Source organism: Triplophysa rosa, linkage group LG11, assembly GCF_024868665.1.
Source record: "Triplophysa rosa linkage group LG11, Trosa_1v2, whole genome shotgun sequence".
Classification (NCBI taxonomy): Eukaryota; Metazoa; Chordata; class Actinopteri; order Cypriniformes; family Nemacheilidae; genus Triplophysa; species Triplophysa rosa.
The window spans coordinates 21,893,245-21,910,495 of NC_079900.1; the positions used below are offsets into that span (position 1 = coordinate 21,893,245).

A 17,251-nucleotide genomic window follows, 5' to 3' on the forward strand; every position below is an offset into this window, starting at 1 on the left:
GAGTAAAACACTGGGTACTACAAAATAATACAAAAACAATAAATAGGCAACACGTCTTCAGTGGTTTCTTACAGTGTGACCAGTGTAGTCCGACTCGTATCATTCTAATGAAATTGTTCTTTTTTTAGTTCATTTGTTCACAAGACTCAAAATAGCAGCAAGCAATTACACTTACTTACATTGAATTGATTCTAAACTGCGTAAATGTTCACGGAGATAGAGGCGGCACAACGTTTTGTTGTTATTTTAAGAATACCTATATAAAAGTAGACCCTTTACACCAGAGCTAGTCAACTGGCGGCCCGCGGGCCAAATGCGGCCCGTCCATCATGTTTTCCTGGCCCGCCTTAACATTTCAAATAAGTGGAGAGACTTTAAGAACGGTGTGCTTTAAATGCACGTCCTCCTGAGACGCCACATCTTTAAAAGCCCAAAACGCTGCTACATTCAAAATGAAAGTAATTCCCGCGGCTCATAATGATTTACGTCTTATAAAGCGGTTTGATCGGTCAGTCCAAGAAACTTAATGTTATTTACAATGTTATAATCAGCAATGCATTGCACAGCCACAGGCAATCGGTTTGCGCACGCGATAGGTCGCGTTCTAAAACGCGTTTAGTGCCCTTGAAAGTAGGCTAACTGTAGGAAGGGTACACCACGTGAACGGTTGTCTCAGATAAGAGGGAAACGGTGTTGTTTTTATTACTGCATTCATTATGAATAATGGCTATATTTACGACAAACAGCTGTTCATCTCCCCCCAGAACTCGCATTATACAAAGGCTCTGCCCTATAAGTGCGTGGGGCACATGAATGCGATCGGAATTCACCCGAGGATGTGATAATAGCGTTCAGTTTCTTGCACAGATCAATTGACTGATTTATAAGATGCGATTTTAACGTCACAAGGGGCAGGGATTACTTTTGTGTTGAATGTATTTGCGTTTTTTACTTATTGATTTAACTTTAATTAATTCAACCAAATATCTTCATAAATATCCTCTTGAAAAAACAATGCCACCCACATCTCGATGTACTGGAGGACTGTGGGTGAGTAAATTAGTAGCAATTTTTGGGTAAAGTAACGCATTAAGGAATATAAAATACAGTTAAAAAGACAATATCCTTTTTAATTTAATATCATGAAAAGGCACAAATACTGGATACAATATTTGTGTGCATGTTTTAATATATGGCCTATAAGTAACAGCAACAAAAACAGTATAAAAGGAACAAAACAAAATAAATAACAGAAATACAAAATAACAGAAGAAATGAGGATATGGTAAAAAAAACTGTCCCGCATCCTATTTATACTTTTGGAGTCTGGCCCTCAAAGAAAAGTAGTTGAAGACCCCTGCTTTACACTTTCAAATGATGCCTTACACATATATGTATGACCACAAATGATCGAGTATTTTAAGTTATTTCTGCCGCCCGCGCGTTTCTTGACCCCTGGGTGTTATTAACCGTGGATTTTTTGGTCATGAAGTGTCCAGTTTGAAATGAACAGCGACTATTTATAGAAATTGATAAGATATATGAAATTGATATGTTGGCGCAATTATATTTTTGTTAGTCTCAGCCTCAGAAGTCACGCCCACGGACCGTTGGCCGAACGTCTGATGCATAAGGCACACTTTTCTGGAAACACTTCAGCACGTTCGAAGTCGTCATCTGATTTTTGCAGGATTTCCCGGAGACGTGCGCGTTGCGTTCTTTAATGTGCAATAAGAATTCATCACGATAGACTAAACGCTTAATTCTTAAAAGTATGTGAAGATCGTTGTTGCTGTTAACTTTTGACACATTCGTGAATGTACACCGAACTGTTTCTGCGGGGACATTTCCATGCCTCTAAACACGACGCGGCACAAAACCAAACATGATTGGTTGCTTTACCTGACAGTCATAACGCCTCTTGGGCGGGCCTTGGCCAAAGAAAGCGGCCAAAATTCCCAGACCTTCAGTATATTTTTGTCTACAAAGTAATTTCGGACATTTAAGCAAACACCTTGGGATTAAAAGATTTGTGAGATCATTAGAAACATTTTAGTCAAGCGTTTCCAAACTTTTGATGGGTGGCTGCTGTATAATTATGTATATTATATTAAAATGATTGCATAAATGAAATATATCTAAACATAATAAACTTGAATATTTTTGTATTATTATAAGTAAGTTATATTTATTTTTTATATTGAACTGACCAAAGCAGGAGCAAAAGTTTGTTAAACTTGGACTTGTTTAATTCCCTTTGATTCCCATCCCTAGCCATGACTCATTCTTTTTCATCTGTATTCTTCTCTTGGTTGACATGCTTCCAAATTCTCATGTGTTCATCAGAAACAGCCGCAGGTTTTCTGAGCCTCAGATCGCCTTATTTCAGTCGTCCTTCCTCGGGTTCCTCCTCTCCAATTTGTCATGTGCCAGTGGCATCATTCTTCATTTTAATTCTCGTTTTTGTTGTCTGGTTTTGGACACCGCTCAGTGGCGTCTGTGGCAGGCGCTCCCTCCGCGCATGTCCGGAGGGGAGGGCACAGCGGCCGTTGGCATCTCTGTGAGATGGTTGCTTTGTGAGGCAGAGCCAGGTCCACTCACGTGGCCTCTCTCTGGGGTGCCAATCAGCTCGCAGCCTGATTCACTTCAGCCAGCCAATCGCGGGGATGCCGTACTTGATCCTCGTGCCAGTCTCTGAGTGTTCGGCTTCAAACTTTTACGAGACTTGAACGATGCTGGAACCGTTGCTGGAACGATGCTGGATAGCCTCCTGTCATGTACTGCTGGGTATATGATTTAAAGGCTCTGTTCCAAACCCTTGCGAGCTGCCACGCAGTCTGCTGTCTACATTAGTGGCTACCTATTTAAGCAGTTTCTTCCAAAGCCGCTTTAAGACATCATATGCGCATCTGACGTGAAGGCCAATTTGTAAGGCAAAAATAGGTCTAAAATCTACTAAATCTAAAATGTTCATTTTGTAATTAGAGTTAATTGAGTCTAATTCGGCTTTAATATATTTGTAATAATAAAGATGTCAGTCCATCAATTTTGGCAACTAATGTAGCTCACTTGGGTTTGGATCAGAAATGGAAACTGATTCGAATCAGCAACTCAGCCAATTTTATTCATTTCATACAAATGTGCCCTCCTCACAAGAAATCTGTAGAATGCTCGCAACTATTTACTGTGGCGTTTGAAATGGACATTTTGCTAATGGTTCAGGCATTTAACGAAAGACAAACAGTGCTCTTTTTTCATAGTTTTCCAATACTATTTTGTAAGCATCCTTAAAAGAAGACCTGTTTTCTTAAAGGGATTTTTCTTCCATCATTGTTCACCCTCATGTCATTTCAACCCTGTATGAATTTCTTTCTTCTGCAGAACACAAAAGAAGATATTCTGAACAGTGTCGGTAACCAAACAACACTGACCCCCATTGACATACATTAGATGGACACAAAACCACTATCTTCTTTTGTGTTCCACTGAAGAAAGAGTCACATTCAGGTTTTGAACCGCATGGGAATAAATAAATGATAACAGAAGTCTCATTGTTGGCTAAACTATACCCAAAATAGTACAAGATTTCTTGCTTTCAAAGAAATAAAATAAACGTTGTGATAAACAGCTGTGTGCCGTTTGTATGAATAAGGAAAAACAAGATTATTTTGAGCACAATTGTAACAAAATCTGTAGGATTTCTCTGAGATCAAGGTGTAAATGCTTGTCATTTTGTGCCCATATCTTGATTTAGGGATGTTTAAGTGCACTCTTAAAAATCAAAAATAAAAGGTTTTGGTTCCACAAATAACCATTCAGTCAAAGGTTCTTTAAAGAACCATCTCTTTCTTACTGGTTATAATCTGAAGAACCTTTTTGCGCCAGAAAAAAACCTTTTGTTAAACAGAAAGATTCTTCATATGTTAAAGGTTCTTCATGGAACCATCAAAGAACCTTTTGAAGCACCTTTTTTTAAGAGTGTAATATATATGCACATTGAGCGATGATGTATTTCTGCTAAAATCTCAACCGGCTCTGTTACATCCGGCGCACGTAGCGTCTTATAAGGAGCAATGGCGTTTTTTTTACTTGGTCGCTTCAAGATGCACATGGGATTACGGTCAACAACGTGAGTCAAATTATCCAAACAATATGTCGTACATCGACAACCAAAAAGGAGCAGCGCTTCAGGCTATCAGTTTCAAGCTACGTCCACAAATAAAAAAAAAAGAAATGTGAAGGTTTTCTTACTGAACACATTGTTATCGCTTGGTGAAAAATGACCTCAGAGCGGAAGTGGCTTATAGCTGGCTGGAAGTATGTCATCGCCCCGTGTGCATATACCCCATTGTTTTGGAAAACAAGATAATGAACGTCTTATATTGACTACTCGACAGTATTAAACACATTATGTTTAGCATCATTTCTCTTTTGACTCCCCTAGTGAAAAATAAATATAGTCAAATGTATTTGAAACACATTTATTTCATGCTAAGTATACTGCAAATCCATTAACATCTTATGTACTTCATGAAAATACACTGCGATTGTATTTGTGGTATACTAAATTGGTATACTTAAAGTCTGCTAAATTGGAACAACTAATTTTGTACTTAATATACTTTAATTGTGCAGAAACAGTGCAACTAAAGATACATTTAAGTGTATTTGATTGTGCTAAAGTCAAACTATTGCACGTATGCTTCAGGTACACGACCTGAGTTGTGTGACCATTGGGAGGATCGCTGCAAACCTCATTTTCTTTTTTAAATATCTTGCATTGAAAGATTGATTTTATTAAAAAAGTGATAAAATCCTTATCAAAAGTGACATTAGAACACATTTTTATTTAAACAAGGGCTTAATATGAAGAAACATGCATTGTGTATAAATAGTTCTACAAATAACGTTTAATTATAAATTATATCAGTAAGTCATGGCAGTAAATATGTTAATACATTTAAACTATACTTAGCATCAAATAAATGCATTTTAAATTAATTGTTTTTTCCTAGGGTCCATCCACCTTCTCTGAAATTACTGGAAATTGTTGCAAAGGATTCTGGGATTGCCTTGCACAGTTGCCTTGTAATTTGGCCAAAACGAGGCGTCCTGCTGTTTAGAGCAGCCTGTGCATTGGATGCGTGCTTCCGCTGTCTAAAAACGCTCAGTAAGGGTTTGGGACAGAACGGTCGTGCCCATCCTCTGCTCTGTCCCTGTACATGTGTATTCCTGAATGAACTATTCACAAGCGTGTGTGTGTGTTTGTGCACCGTGTTCTGTCTCTGTTGTTGTTGGGAACGAACACTAAACCTGTTCTTCGCCCTGCACCTCTTCCACTCGCATCGCTTTACACATCCTCGGTGTCAGCCCTCCATTTTGTTCCCTCCCCATGGTGCCATTGGCGAGTGTTGTGTTCTGACCTACATTTCAGGCTGTTCTTACCTGCAATGGTACCGCAGCGGACAGCCAGCCCCCTCCATCCCACCCCACCGCTGCTTTATCTCTTCTCTCTTGCCCCGCTGCTAATTATTTCTTCTATCCTCAATCTATTTCATTAACCGTTAACAATTATTTTCATTAACAACTTTGTGTCGACCGCCCACCCGCCGGGTCTTTGTTTATTAGCACTGAATGGTTTAAGGATCGATTCATTGTCAGATTGTGGAATCTTGGGAAGTGCCTCCATGCTGTTGTGCTCAGGACACACAACACACTCTTTCCTTTATTCTCCTCTGGGCCTGCCTTGAAGCAGATAAACATGTTAAGCATAATTCACACGTGACTCGGACTGGGCGGTATGAGAGATAGGAGAGTGCGTGGGTGTGCATGTGCATACAGTACGTGTGTGTGTAATGTTAAAGTAAAAGAGCCGAAGCGTACGCAGGTGCTCACGAATTTCCATTGAAGAGGACTCGAATACAGATAGATCGCTCTGGACGGGCAGCGCTGCCGGGAGAACCGGCCCAGGGGAGGCGACGTGATCGGGAGAGAGAAATGGAGTTGTATGGCGCCGTGCAGAGTGAGCACACATCCCTCGGGTGCACAGTTGCTATGACAGCCACGCTAACAGAGCGTAGTGAGTCGTAATACAACTCAAGGCCAGCGAAGATGAAACTTTTAAACACACACACGTACTGTACGTAACGTCATATTTATGTATGGCCTTGGTGGCTGCCTGTTTTTATTAGTGCTGTTTGCTAAGGCAAGCATCACTGTTATTGTTGCTTGGACGTTGAGGTGAAAGATTTGAACACACCATAAAATCTAATATTAAACTTTGTCGCATACAGTATCTTTCTGCATCATATACAATAGACATCACTGTGTGTGTGTTATAACAGTGGTCGAGATATACAGAAGTGACTCTAGTTAGGGACATTAAGGTTCTTAAACCATACATACAGAAACCCCCACTATATTTATGTATGAAATTCACAAAATTTGATACATAATAGAAATTATTTTCTATTGCTTGGATAAAAGATGGAAGTCGTCAATACTTCCAAAAATGTGAATTTTACTTCAGACACTTGACTATGTAGCTTCTGTTGCACATTTGGATGTCATTTGTTAATAATATGCAAGGTTATAGATTACAAGTACAATATATTGATTATCATCTTTCCATAAACACAACATAATTAGTAAATTGTGTGGAAGCCCACCTAATAATGCTGTAGTATACTATAATATCTACTATCGTATATTTGCTGTAGTACACTATAGTATTCTGTAGTATATGCTTTCCTGTGGCTCAGTGGTTAGCGCATGGCGCTAGCAATGCTAAGGTCATGGGTTGGATCCCAGGGGATTGCACATATTCAGAAATAAATGTATAATACAATGCAATGCAAGTCGCTTTGGATAAAAGCGTCTGCTAAATGCATAAATGTAAATTAAGTAGAGTCAATTGAAGTATACTATTTCTTATAGTAATATTCAAAAACACTGTAGTATCTAGACATTTCCTATAGTAAATACTATAGTATACTACAATTTTGTCATGTGGGAGTGCACATAATTCACATAAAGCCCTTACAAACAGGTTATAAATGTTGAGACTATTGTGTAAATATATTTTTACTACCAAAAAACTCACTCCCCCCATTTCCAGCACTGGCTATAACTTTTTTCAATGATAATGTACATTGAAGGATGGACTTCAGTCACATCTGTGAATAAACCAAGTTTCAAGTTGTATTTGTCACACCTTCTATAATGCTGTGTTCACACCATGAGCGAATTTAACTATCAGCGCAAGTAAATTACATACTACGGATAGATGTGCATTTGCGCCGGGCATTGCGAATGACGCGAATTGGGCTGATGCGAAAAACACCCGATAACAACTCTAGCGGGAAATTTGCACGAAGAGCTCATTGAGACGTCTGGTTTGACACGTTAAGACACTCCCCGTCGTGGGATGTTTTTGCATCACACGATACGAATAAAAGTAATCCCACCAGTAATATTGAGCGAGAAACGCAGCAAAACACTTTCCCTACAGACTGCAATAAAATGATATAGGCCTACACAGAAATATAATATAATAAATAGTAACCTGATAGAAAAGTTAGAAAATGTAGAAGACTTTTGCAAGTCTTACCTGATTTAAACTGGCCTATCTGGTTCACCTGACAGTGTCCTGAACCCCCTCTAGTCAAAAATAGCGGCCCGGCAGATCATCTAACACTGCTTTTATCATTTTACTTGGGTCAGAACTACCTAGCAACCACACAGAACACCCTAGCAATCGTTTAGATATGTGTTAAAAAGCACTCACGGTATCTTAGCAACCACACGGCAAGGCTAAAATTCTGCATTCATACATTGAGAGTGCATTTTTGGGTGTGTGTAAATATATGGGTGTAGATGTGTGTGTGCGTTTGTCAAGGGTGAATGTGTTTACTGTGTATCTGTGTGTGTTTGTAAGTGGACTAAACATAGCACATGTCTCTGTTTTACCGCTAACCCCTTGCTGTTCAGGACGCGATCTGGGAGACTCCTAGTCAGATTAACCCAATCCTAATTCTCATTTCACAGGAATAACCTTTGACCCTCCGCCTTTTTCAACCCTCTCTCTTCACTTTCAACAACACAGCAACACCTGCAACGTCTCACTCTTTCTCTCTCTCTCTCTCTCTCTCTCTCTCTCTCACACACACTTGCATTCAAACACACAACAGCAGTTGTTCTAGCTGTTTCAATTCCTTTACCCTCCCTCTGTTTTCTCTCTCTTTCTCTCTATAAAACACACGCTGATGCTCATAAACATGCTTAATGCATTCACTGACGTAAATAAGCACACTGCGACCCAGTAAATAAGCACACTGCGACCCATTCAGCATTGGAGAGGATGCTGAGTTCAATGCAGAGCTCTGCCCCCTGTTGGCAGCACTTTGTACCTGCCAGTAACAGGTGTAGGATTCAATTAAAGCAGTATGTTCTCAGCAGTCAAGCCAGACAGTTAGACGGTGTAGTGGGAAGGCCTGGAGGAGCCCTGACTGTATGTTCACATGCCATTGCAGCACGCAGACAGCCAGCTCGCACACACGTGTAACAGTCGATGTAGAACGTATTTCTCCTTCAGTTTTCTGCTTTAACACAGCTTCTTTTTGTTCTCACATTTATTTTAGTGTCTACAATGATTGTTAACCATTATTTGAGTTTCATAATTCACGTGAGATGACACTGCTTCCGGAGTGGTCTTACATAGCTCGGGAGACTTAAAGTCCCAGTGAAATTAAAAATGACAATGCCTTTTTTTGCATGAAATATTGCAGCGTTTATTGTAAATAGTTTATCAATGTGGGTCATTCTCTTCTTAAAAGTCTTGTGCCCTCATCTTTAGTTAAAATCTGAAAATGCACTTCCGTCCTGTGGTGACTATTCATCTTTGAAGTCTTGGGCGGAGCATCCGTTAACTCCTCCCCTTCAACTGTCAGTCTGCTGCCAGTTTTCCATTTCAAAACGATCGCAACTTCCAGTTCACAGGGACTTTAAAGGGATAGTTCACACAAAAATGGAAGTTCTGGCATCATTTATTCGCCCTCATGTCATTTCAAACCTGTTTGACTTTCTTCCTTGTGCATAACGGAGTAGAAGATATTTTGAAGAACGTTGGTAACCAAACAACATTGCCCTCCCTAGACTTTCATTGACAAAACCACTGAGGACATTTCTCAAGATATCTTCTTTTGTGTTCATAGTTTTGAACCGCATGAGCATGAATAAATTATGAATGTATTCTTATTTCATTTTATTATTCTCAACCGAGTAACGTCGGTTAAGGTGGTACCCATTGACTTGCATTGGTTTTGTGTCTATACAATAGAAGTGAATGGGTACCTCCGTTGTTCTGTTACCAACATTCTTCAAAATATCTTCTTTTGTGTTCTGCAGAAGAAATAAAGTCATACAGGTTTGAAATGACAAGAGGGTGAGGAAATGATGGCGGCATTGTTGGTTGAACTATCCCTTTAGAGAGAGATTTCTTGGGTATTTTGGGCAGGACATGTAAAAAAAGTTCTTCCACTTCATTTCATCGCTGTCTATGGGAGGCAGTTCAGCTACTGTGGTGATCTCATGCATGACTTTTCTTTCCTACTGGTGTTGAAATGAAAACAAGAATCATTTTAATGATGATTTGGTGTATAAGTACAACTCAGTCGAGCAGAGAAGCTCATTAGCACTCTGAACACCAGCACTTGGAGACTCAGCAGTGGTTTCATTGAGGTGGAGGTGTTAATTCAGTTCTTACTCAGGGCTTAAACGCAGCAGGGTGTTGGTTTCAGTTCCAGGTAAGTGCGACCTACCGGGATGTTGTTTTGCGGCCTTAAAATAAGGAAGTAAATAGGGTGTAGTGACCTCATCCTCTTTTAGATTGGCAAGGATAATTGCACTTTCTGTGTGGTGGTCAGTTTTTTAGTTTTGGTCGATCGGTGTTATAAAAATCCTGCTTTTAGAAAGCGCTAGAGAGACACAATATACATGAGGGATCTGAGCTGGCAGAGAGCACAGGTCAGTTTTAATGAATCCTCCCAGGTCACTGTGTGTGTGTGGGAGTGTGTGTTTCTGTGAAATGATCAGACACACACACACAATGTTTCTGGAAGGAACCAACTACATCGAAGGGTCCTTCCTAGTTAAAAATGTGAGCTGAAATAGTTTACTAGAAAATAAAAGTTTCGACATAATTTACTCACCCTCACATCATGACTTTCTTTCTTCAGCCACACACAATCAGAGAAAATTAAATAATATACACTTTCCCTAACTTTGTAATGTCATTGAATGGTGTCTTGTTTAGCGACTGTTACATTCCCATGTAAATCTAAAAAGACAACAACTGTAATGATGCTAAAAAAAGGTCAAATTATTAAACATTTTCTCTCACAAACACCACTAACTTTACAATGAGGTTGTATTTGTTAACATTAGTAAATGCATTAGCTAACATGAAATAATAATGAACAATATCGTTTCTCAGCATTTATTCATCTTTGGTAATGTTAGTTTATGTCAATGCAATTGCTCGTGTTTGTTAATGGTGCTTTAACTGATGTTAACAGATACAACATATCATTTATTAGTAAATGCTGAAATGAACTTGAACTAACAATAATAAACGCCGTAGAAATATTGGTTTTTGTTAGTTTATGGTAGCTAATGCAATAACTAATACAAACAAATTCAACCTTGTCGTAAAGTGTTACCCAAAACGATTTTTTATTTCATGTTTAGTTCAGATGATTATCGTTTTAAGCATGTAATCATTCACATTTCAAGTAATGTATGACCTTAGGATATAAAAGCGGCCAAAGTTGAAGAAAAGTAGAAGTTACATAAATGAACATTTTCGATATAATGCACCATTGAAGTTCAGATTCCTAAGAAGTCTCTCAGCTAAATGCCTGTGGTACCCAGAGATCTTGGTCTATAATCCTTTAGACAGCGCACATACATTCCCATCCCTATTTAGAGCCTCTGTAATTATAATATTCACCATAATAGGCCTTTCGTCTTGTCCCTAATAGCATCAGGAAAGTGAGAAACTCTGGGCATTGAAAGTGAGAGAGAGAAAGTCTTTATCTTAAATTAGAGCACACTGAGCTGCTTGTGGACAGCAGTCGCTTGAGTGATGACAAGGCAGCAATCGGAGCGTCGCAGTATGTGTGTGTTTGCGTGTGTGCGCTTGTGGCCTCCGTGTAGTCAAGCAGGGCCTCGGACAGCCTGCCTGGAGCTTTTCTCATTGTAACCTAGATTACAGCTCCTGGTATTACTACTGCATGAAGAAAGCTTTAACCTCGTGACACAGTATGAAGTTCACGGGCCGACACGTGAGGATCACACATCACTTCCTCACAGCCAGACCGCTATTATTCAAAACACACACATCTACGGTAATGTTTACGGCATTAAATGTCACAAACCGCTTGGTCCCAGCTGACTCACGGTCTGAAGGAATGACTCGTTCCAGTGGGTTTGAAGAATGTACGAATGAGTTTTTGGGGAAAGGTGTGTGAGCGTGTGTGTATCCGGTGGTGTGTTGCATTTGTCCCAATTTCCTTTTAAACTCGGGATGCTCATTCTTTGTTTTATGGGTGACCCACATAGAACGGGTCAATACAGTGTGTTGCCATTTCTCTCAGGACGGTACCTCTTCTCTGTTCTCATATGGGTCTATTGATAAATGCAGTGGCTCTGAGATTAGGTTTGTCTTTGCATTAAGGGAGGTTTATTTGTTTCTCTTTCATAGATCAACATGTTTTGCTAAGAAATTGTTTAAAGCTGAATGAATATGTAAAGGCTGAGGATTCCGAGTCATTGTAGATTTGTTTTCAGTTTTATTGCAGTGTTTATGAATATTTTAAATGTGTTTTAAATATTTCTTTTTCAAGTTTTTGTTTTTTGTTTTGTCATTTTATTATTTTATTTTTACATTTTATATAGAGAAGTATATTTTATATAGAGAAATATAAAAATCAAATAATAAAATGACAAAAGCACATAAGAAAAAAAACTTGACAAATAAATACTGTATATAAAAGCAAATTCTAAATATTTATAAAACTACAATAAAACTGAAGCAAATAATAACTCTGTATCCTCAGCCTTTGCATATTCATTCAGCTTTAAACTATTTCTCAGCAAAAATTGATTTTTATATTTTTATTTTTCTCTATATGTTTAATTTATTTTAGATTTGTTTTAGTTTAGTTTTCATTTATATTAGTTAATAATATAAAATATTACAATACAATAATTTAAAATATTACAATAAAAATAATTTATATAAAAATAATAATGATACATTTATAAATATTAAGTTACAATTAAACGTTGTGCCTTACATTAAACTTATTTGAATTTATTACTGAAGCAACATTTCTCATTTTCGTTTAGTTTAAGTTTTTAAAATAGTTTCTAAGCCAATATTTGATTTGCTTTCAATTAAAAAAATTGTTTTATAGTTTTAGTAAACTATAATAACATTGTGAGGATTGTTTCTTTTCTTGTTTCTGTAGCTCAACTGGTAGAACAATACGATGGCAATACAAATACCGTAGGTCTGATCCCCCAAAAATACTTTTGTAAATATACACTGAAAAAATCAGTGTACTTGAAAAAATAGATTTGCTCATAACCGACCATGCAAATAAATTAAACCATTTTGCCACAACAACAGGTTTCTTCTTGTCTGTGCTGACCTGTCTAGCGTGTGAATAAGTATAACTTTGTTGAAGGGCTGGTTGACTAGAATAATCTTTCTGCTGAAGTTTCTTGTTGATATCATACCAATGATGGCATTTATCTGTAAAATTGTGTGCATGGGCGTGTTTAGCAGTATGTATGTGTGTGTGCGTGTGTGTGTGTGTTTGTGTGTGTGTGTGTGTCATTCACTAATTAAAAACAGCTTTGTGCACACTCCGTCTCAGCTTTTAGCAAATATATGTGTGTGTAAGTAACAGCAGTAAGTATCGCCTGTCTGTGAAGCACATAGCCGATGGCAGGAAAGCCCCACTAGCTTTTCCCCCTGAGGTGTCCTCACCATCTGCACGCGCTCACAACCGTCCCCAGTGACGCCACAGTGTAGATGATTTCTGCTTTCTCCAAAGACACTTCCCACCCTCAGCCGTCGATAGGTTCTCTCGTGCCCTCTTAGTCCTGGAGTGAGAAAGTGCGTCAGCCGGCTAATTCACACCAGTCCCAGGTGAACGACCTCCTTTGGAGAACAACTATAGAAGTTTATGTGTGTGTGTGTCAAGCTCAAGCACTAGTATGAGATGAAAGTTGAGCACTGCGGGTGTTTTTGTACATGACCGGCATTTAAACATTTGTCCTTATCCAATATAAAAAAAACATGAAAACCCATTTTGGCACTACAGCGATGTTTTATGGTGAGGAAAATGCCACAGCCTCAGATGGAAACCCTGCTGGAAAAACAGCTCATACCAGTTTAAGGTGTTTAGGCAAGTTTCGGGTTTCTCCAATGTGATCAGAGCTCCAGTTTGACCGAGATGGTCTGTCAGGTTGAAATCAAATCCACCAACTTGGACCAGCTAATAGTCAATAAATGACAAATTTTACCATCTTAAGCGGTCTGGGACCTGTTTGGTCAAGATGGTCTAAGAGCCAAGTCCACCGGCTGGTAGATAAACCATCTAGACCAACTTGAACCATCTTTTGGCTTGAATGATAGGCCATGTCCAACTAGAAACAATGTTAACTGAGCTAGCATAAGAAACTGGTTTGTTGCTTGTCCAAGGTGGTCCGACTATTCTGACCTGCTTGATCAAGAGGGACTACCATGTTAAAAACTCAGGCCAGTAGTCAAGCTGACAGAGACCATCTAGACCAGCTTGGAACTCCTTATAACCATAAGTGACATGTCTGGTCCAGCTGGAAACTGTGTGAAAGTCGGCTAACATGAGAAGCTGGTCTACCTTCTGTTTTTCCAGCAGGGATGCTGAAGGAGGGCAGCGTTAAAAAGCGATTCCCAGCCATGTATGAGCACCAGCAGCCAGGATTCTGTCATCTCCCCTCACCAGCCTGTAGTCCAGTGTACAGATACTTGACTAATGAACATTAACACTCTTTCATTAGAAGAATGCTCATTTATCTCATGTCCTCTCTCCCATTTCTCTCTCTCTCCCTCCCTCTGTTTCTCTTTCTGCCTGCCTCATTCTCTTTCACATTCACATTCTTCATGTCCTCCCACCACTTCACTATCTTTCTTTGTTCTTTATCTCTCCATTTGTCTTCCCATCAAATCTCTCCTCCCTTTAATCCTCTCACGCCATCGTTCTGTGCATTCTTGCCGTCCCCTCCTTGTTATTTCATCTCTACTTCTCTTTGTGTCTCTCTCTTTCTCTCTGCTGTATCCCTCCGTCTTCTCCATCTCCAGTCTTTGTTTGTCCTGGGACTCTGTTAAGGGTGCAGGCAGCTAGTTTGCTGCAGGAGGCAGAGCATCAGTCGGGGGCATGGTGTAAGGATCCCCTGCAGTCTGGTGACCGCCTTTACGTCATGCCCTGGACTCCGTACCGAACAGACATGCTTTACGAGTATGCTTCGTGGGAGGACTTCAAGCAGAATCGAGCCACGACCACCTACAAGTGAGTGTTGACCACAGCTAGGGACAAGAACCGAGCTTGGATACGGTCTAAAAACTTCTTTGATAGGTCTTTGCAGGACCATTGGGTCAAGTCAAGTTCACCCAAAAATTACAATTTTATCATGAATTACTCACTTTCTTGTTGTTCCAAATCTGTATACATGTCTTTGTTTGGTTGATCACAGAGAAAGATATTTGGACAAATGCTTGTAACCAAACAGTTCTTGGGCCCCATTGACTACCATAGTAGGAAAAATGACAATGGTAGTCAAAAGTGCCCCAGAACTGTTTGCTGTCCTACATTCTTCAAAATATAAAGACATTTTTCTTACAATGGTAGTCAATGGGGTCCAAGAACTGTTTGCTTAGAAGCATTCTTCCAAATATCTTTCTCTGTGTTCATCAGAACAAAGACATTTATACAGATTTGGAACAACTTGAAGGTGAGTAAATGATGACAGAATTTTATTTTTGGATGAACTATCCCTTTAAAGATGTACTTTAAACATTTTGATTCTGTTTTACATGTTCCGTTGGTTGTATTTTGTCCTAACATTTGTATACTGTTGAAACTCCTTTACTCCATTACAGATGTGTTAATATGTCAAAAAGCATTAACCAAATAGATTTGCAAAAAAATGCTATAAAACCTGTTGCAATCCACTCCTTTTGCATTGTTCCCATGGCAATGTTGATTTGCTGTGGGGTCACTAGAACAAGATGCCTCTACTTTAAATATTATTAACCGGAAATGAAAATCTTTCATAATCTACTCACCTCCATGCCATCCCAGATGCATCTGACTTCCTTTCTTCAGCTGAACTCGGAGAGTTTTTTTAAATGTGTCACTTTATGTCTATGAAAGCACATATATCCATCATAAACGAAATCCAAATGACTCCGGTGGGTTAAGAAATGTTTTCTGAAGCGAAACTACTGTAGGTGTGTGTGAAAAACCATGACTATTTTGAGCTTATTTAGCGAAATTGAAACCAATACAAGCTCATAAGGCCCGATTCACATTCCGCGTCTTTACCATTTTAAATGTAGACGCATGGCAGGTGCGCGCAAATAAGGGGCGACGCGCAAATAAGGGGCGACGCGCATGCGGGATGGAAATAGTTCAACTTTTTCTGAGTGCCGCTTGCGCACAACGGGTCATTTGAATAGAGAAAGCTCGCCGCGCGGTTTTAGACTCGAAACGTGAAGCGGGTCAAAGAGGGCTATAATTCACATATGACAATTTGTTTCTTCAAATCTTATTGGTTCTAATGTCATGACGAATCTGAAATAACAAATCAAATCACTTAGTCACTCAACTCCACCATATACACAATTGCAACAGTAGGTAAAAACCTGTGTGCAGTTCTAACCAATATAGCAGCTATAACAATGTCTGAAGAACTATTGAAATTGAAAGTTACAGACATTTCGCCATATTGAATTTAGATTGGGTTTAAATTGAGCTAAATATGTTCAAAATACTTAACGTTTTTTCACACACACACATTGTTTCACTTCAGAAGACATTTATTAACCCACTGGAGTTGTGTTTTTTACGCTTTAACAAGCTGGGACCCCTGAAGTGCCAGATATATTTGTGTTTAGCAGAAGAAACGAAGGCATACATCTGCCATGACAAGAGCATGAGCAAATTACATGAGAATTTACATTTTCAGGTGAACTGTTCCATTTAGGTACGTTTGTAGGACTGTGAACTAGTGGCACAAAAACGACACGCTTCCCCTTCAAAAAGGTGTTCTGACAGCAACTTGTGATTCTCCTGTGACTGTGAGACCTATAGGGGGTTTGATTTATTTCCAGATCACAGGATTTTGGAAGTGTAGCACAAATTATTAAGAGTATTTATAGCGAATGTCAAACTCTACTCTCACAGGCTGCCAAATCGCGTGGATGGAACAGGCTTCGTCGTGTACGATGGGGCTGTATTTTACAACAAGGAACGCACGCGCAACATCGTGAAGTACGACCTGCGCACGCGCATCAAGAGCGGAGAAGCCATAGTCAATAATGCCAACTATCATGACACGTCGCCGTACCGCTGGGGGGGCAAATCTGATATTGACCTTGCGGTGGATGAAAACGGTCTATGGGTTATCTACGCCACAGAGGCCAACAATGGAAGGCTGGTGGTCAGTCAGGTCAGTGTCAGAGAACAGCTATTGGATTTCAATTCAGATCCGAATGTTGAGTATCTTCCATTTTTCAGAACTGTGGAGTAATCAAATTATTTGTCGTATGGCACGAACAAGATGGAAATCTGAAGCGTTTCCCTCTCCTTCAGGTTAACCCCTACACCCTACGCTTTGAGGGAACCTGGGAGACGAGCTTCGATAAGCGCCTGGCGTCAAACGCCTTCATGGCGTGTGGCGTTCTGTACGCCGTGCGCTCCGTGTATCAGGACGATGACAGCGAGGCGGGTGGAGATCTACTGCTTTACGCCTACAACACCAACCGAGCACGGGAGGAGCCCGTCAGCATCCCCTTCCCCAACCCGTACCAGTATGTCTCATCCGTAGACTACAACCCACGAGACAACCAGCTGTACGTCTGGAATAACTATAATGTGCTTCGCTACCCCCTGGAATTCGGCCCGCCGGACCCCACCGCTGG

General features: G+C 39.7%; 1 protein-coding gene across 3 annotated transcripts in view; it reads left to right on the top strand.

Annotated features, from left to right (window-relative positions):
- adgrl1a (adhesion G protein-coupled receptor L1a) overlaps nucleotides 1–17,251 on the top strand; it is a 179,254-nt gene that overhangs the window by 111,945 nt on the left and 50,058 nt on the right. For all 3 annotated transcript variants that reach the window (XM_057347039.1, XM_057347041.1, XM_057347040.1), the window contains 3 exons: nucleotides 14,411–14,618; nucleotides 16,515–16,779; nucleotides 16,923–17,250. In XM_057347039.1, the coding sequence (XP_057203022.1) occupies nucleotides 14,411–14,618; nucleotides 16,515–16,779; nucleotides 16,923–17,250 (801 nt within the window). The remainder of the gene's footprint in view (nucleotides 1–14,410; nucleotides 14,619–16,514; nucleotides 16,780–16,922; nucleotide 17,251) is intronic.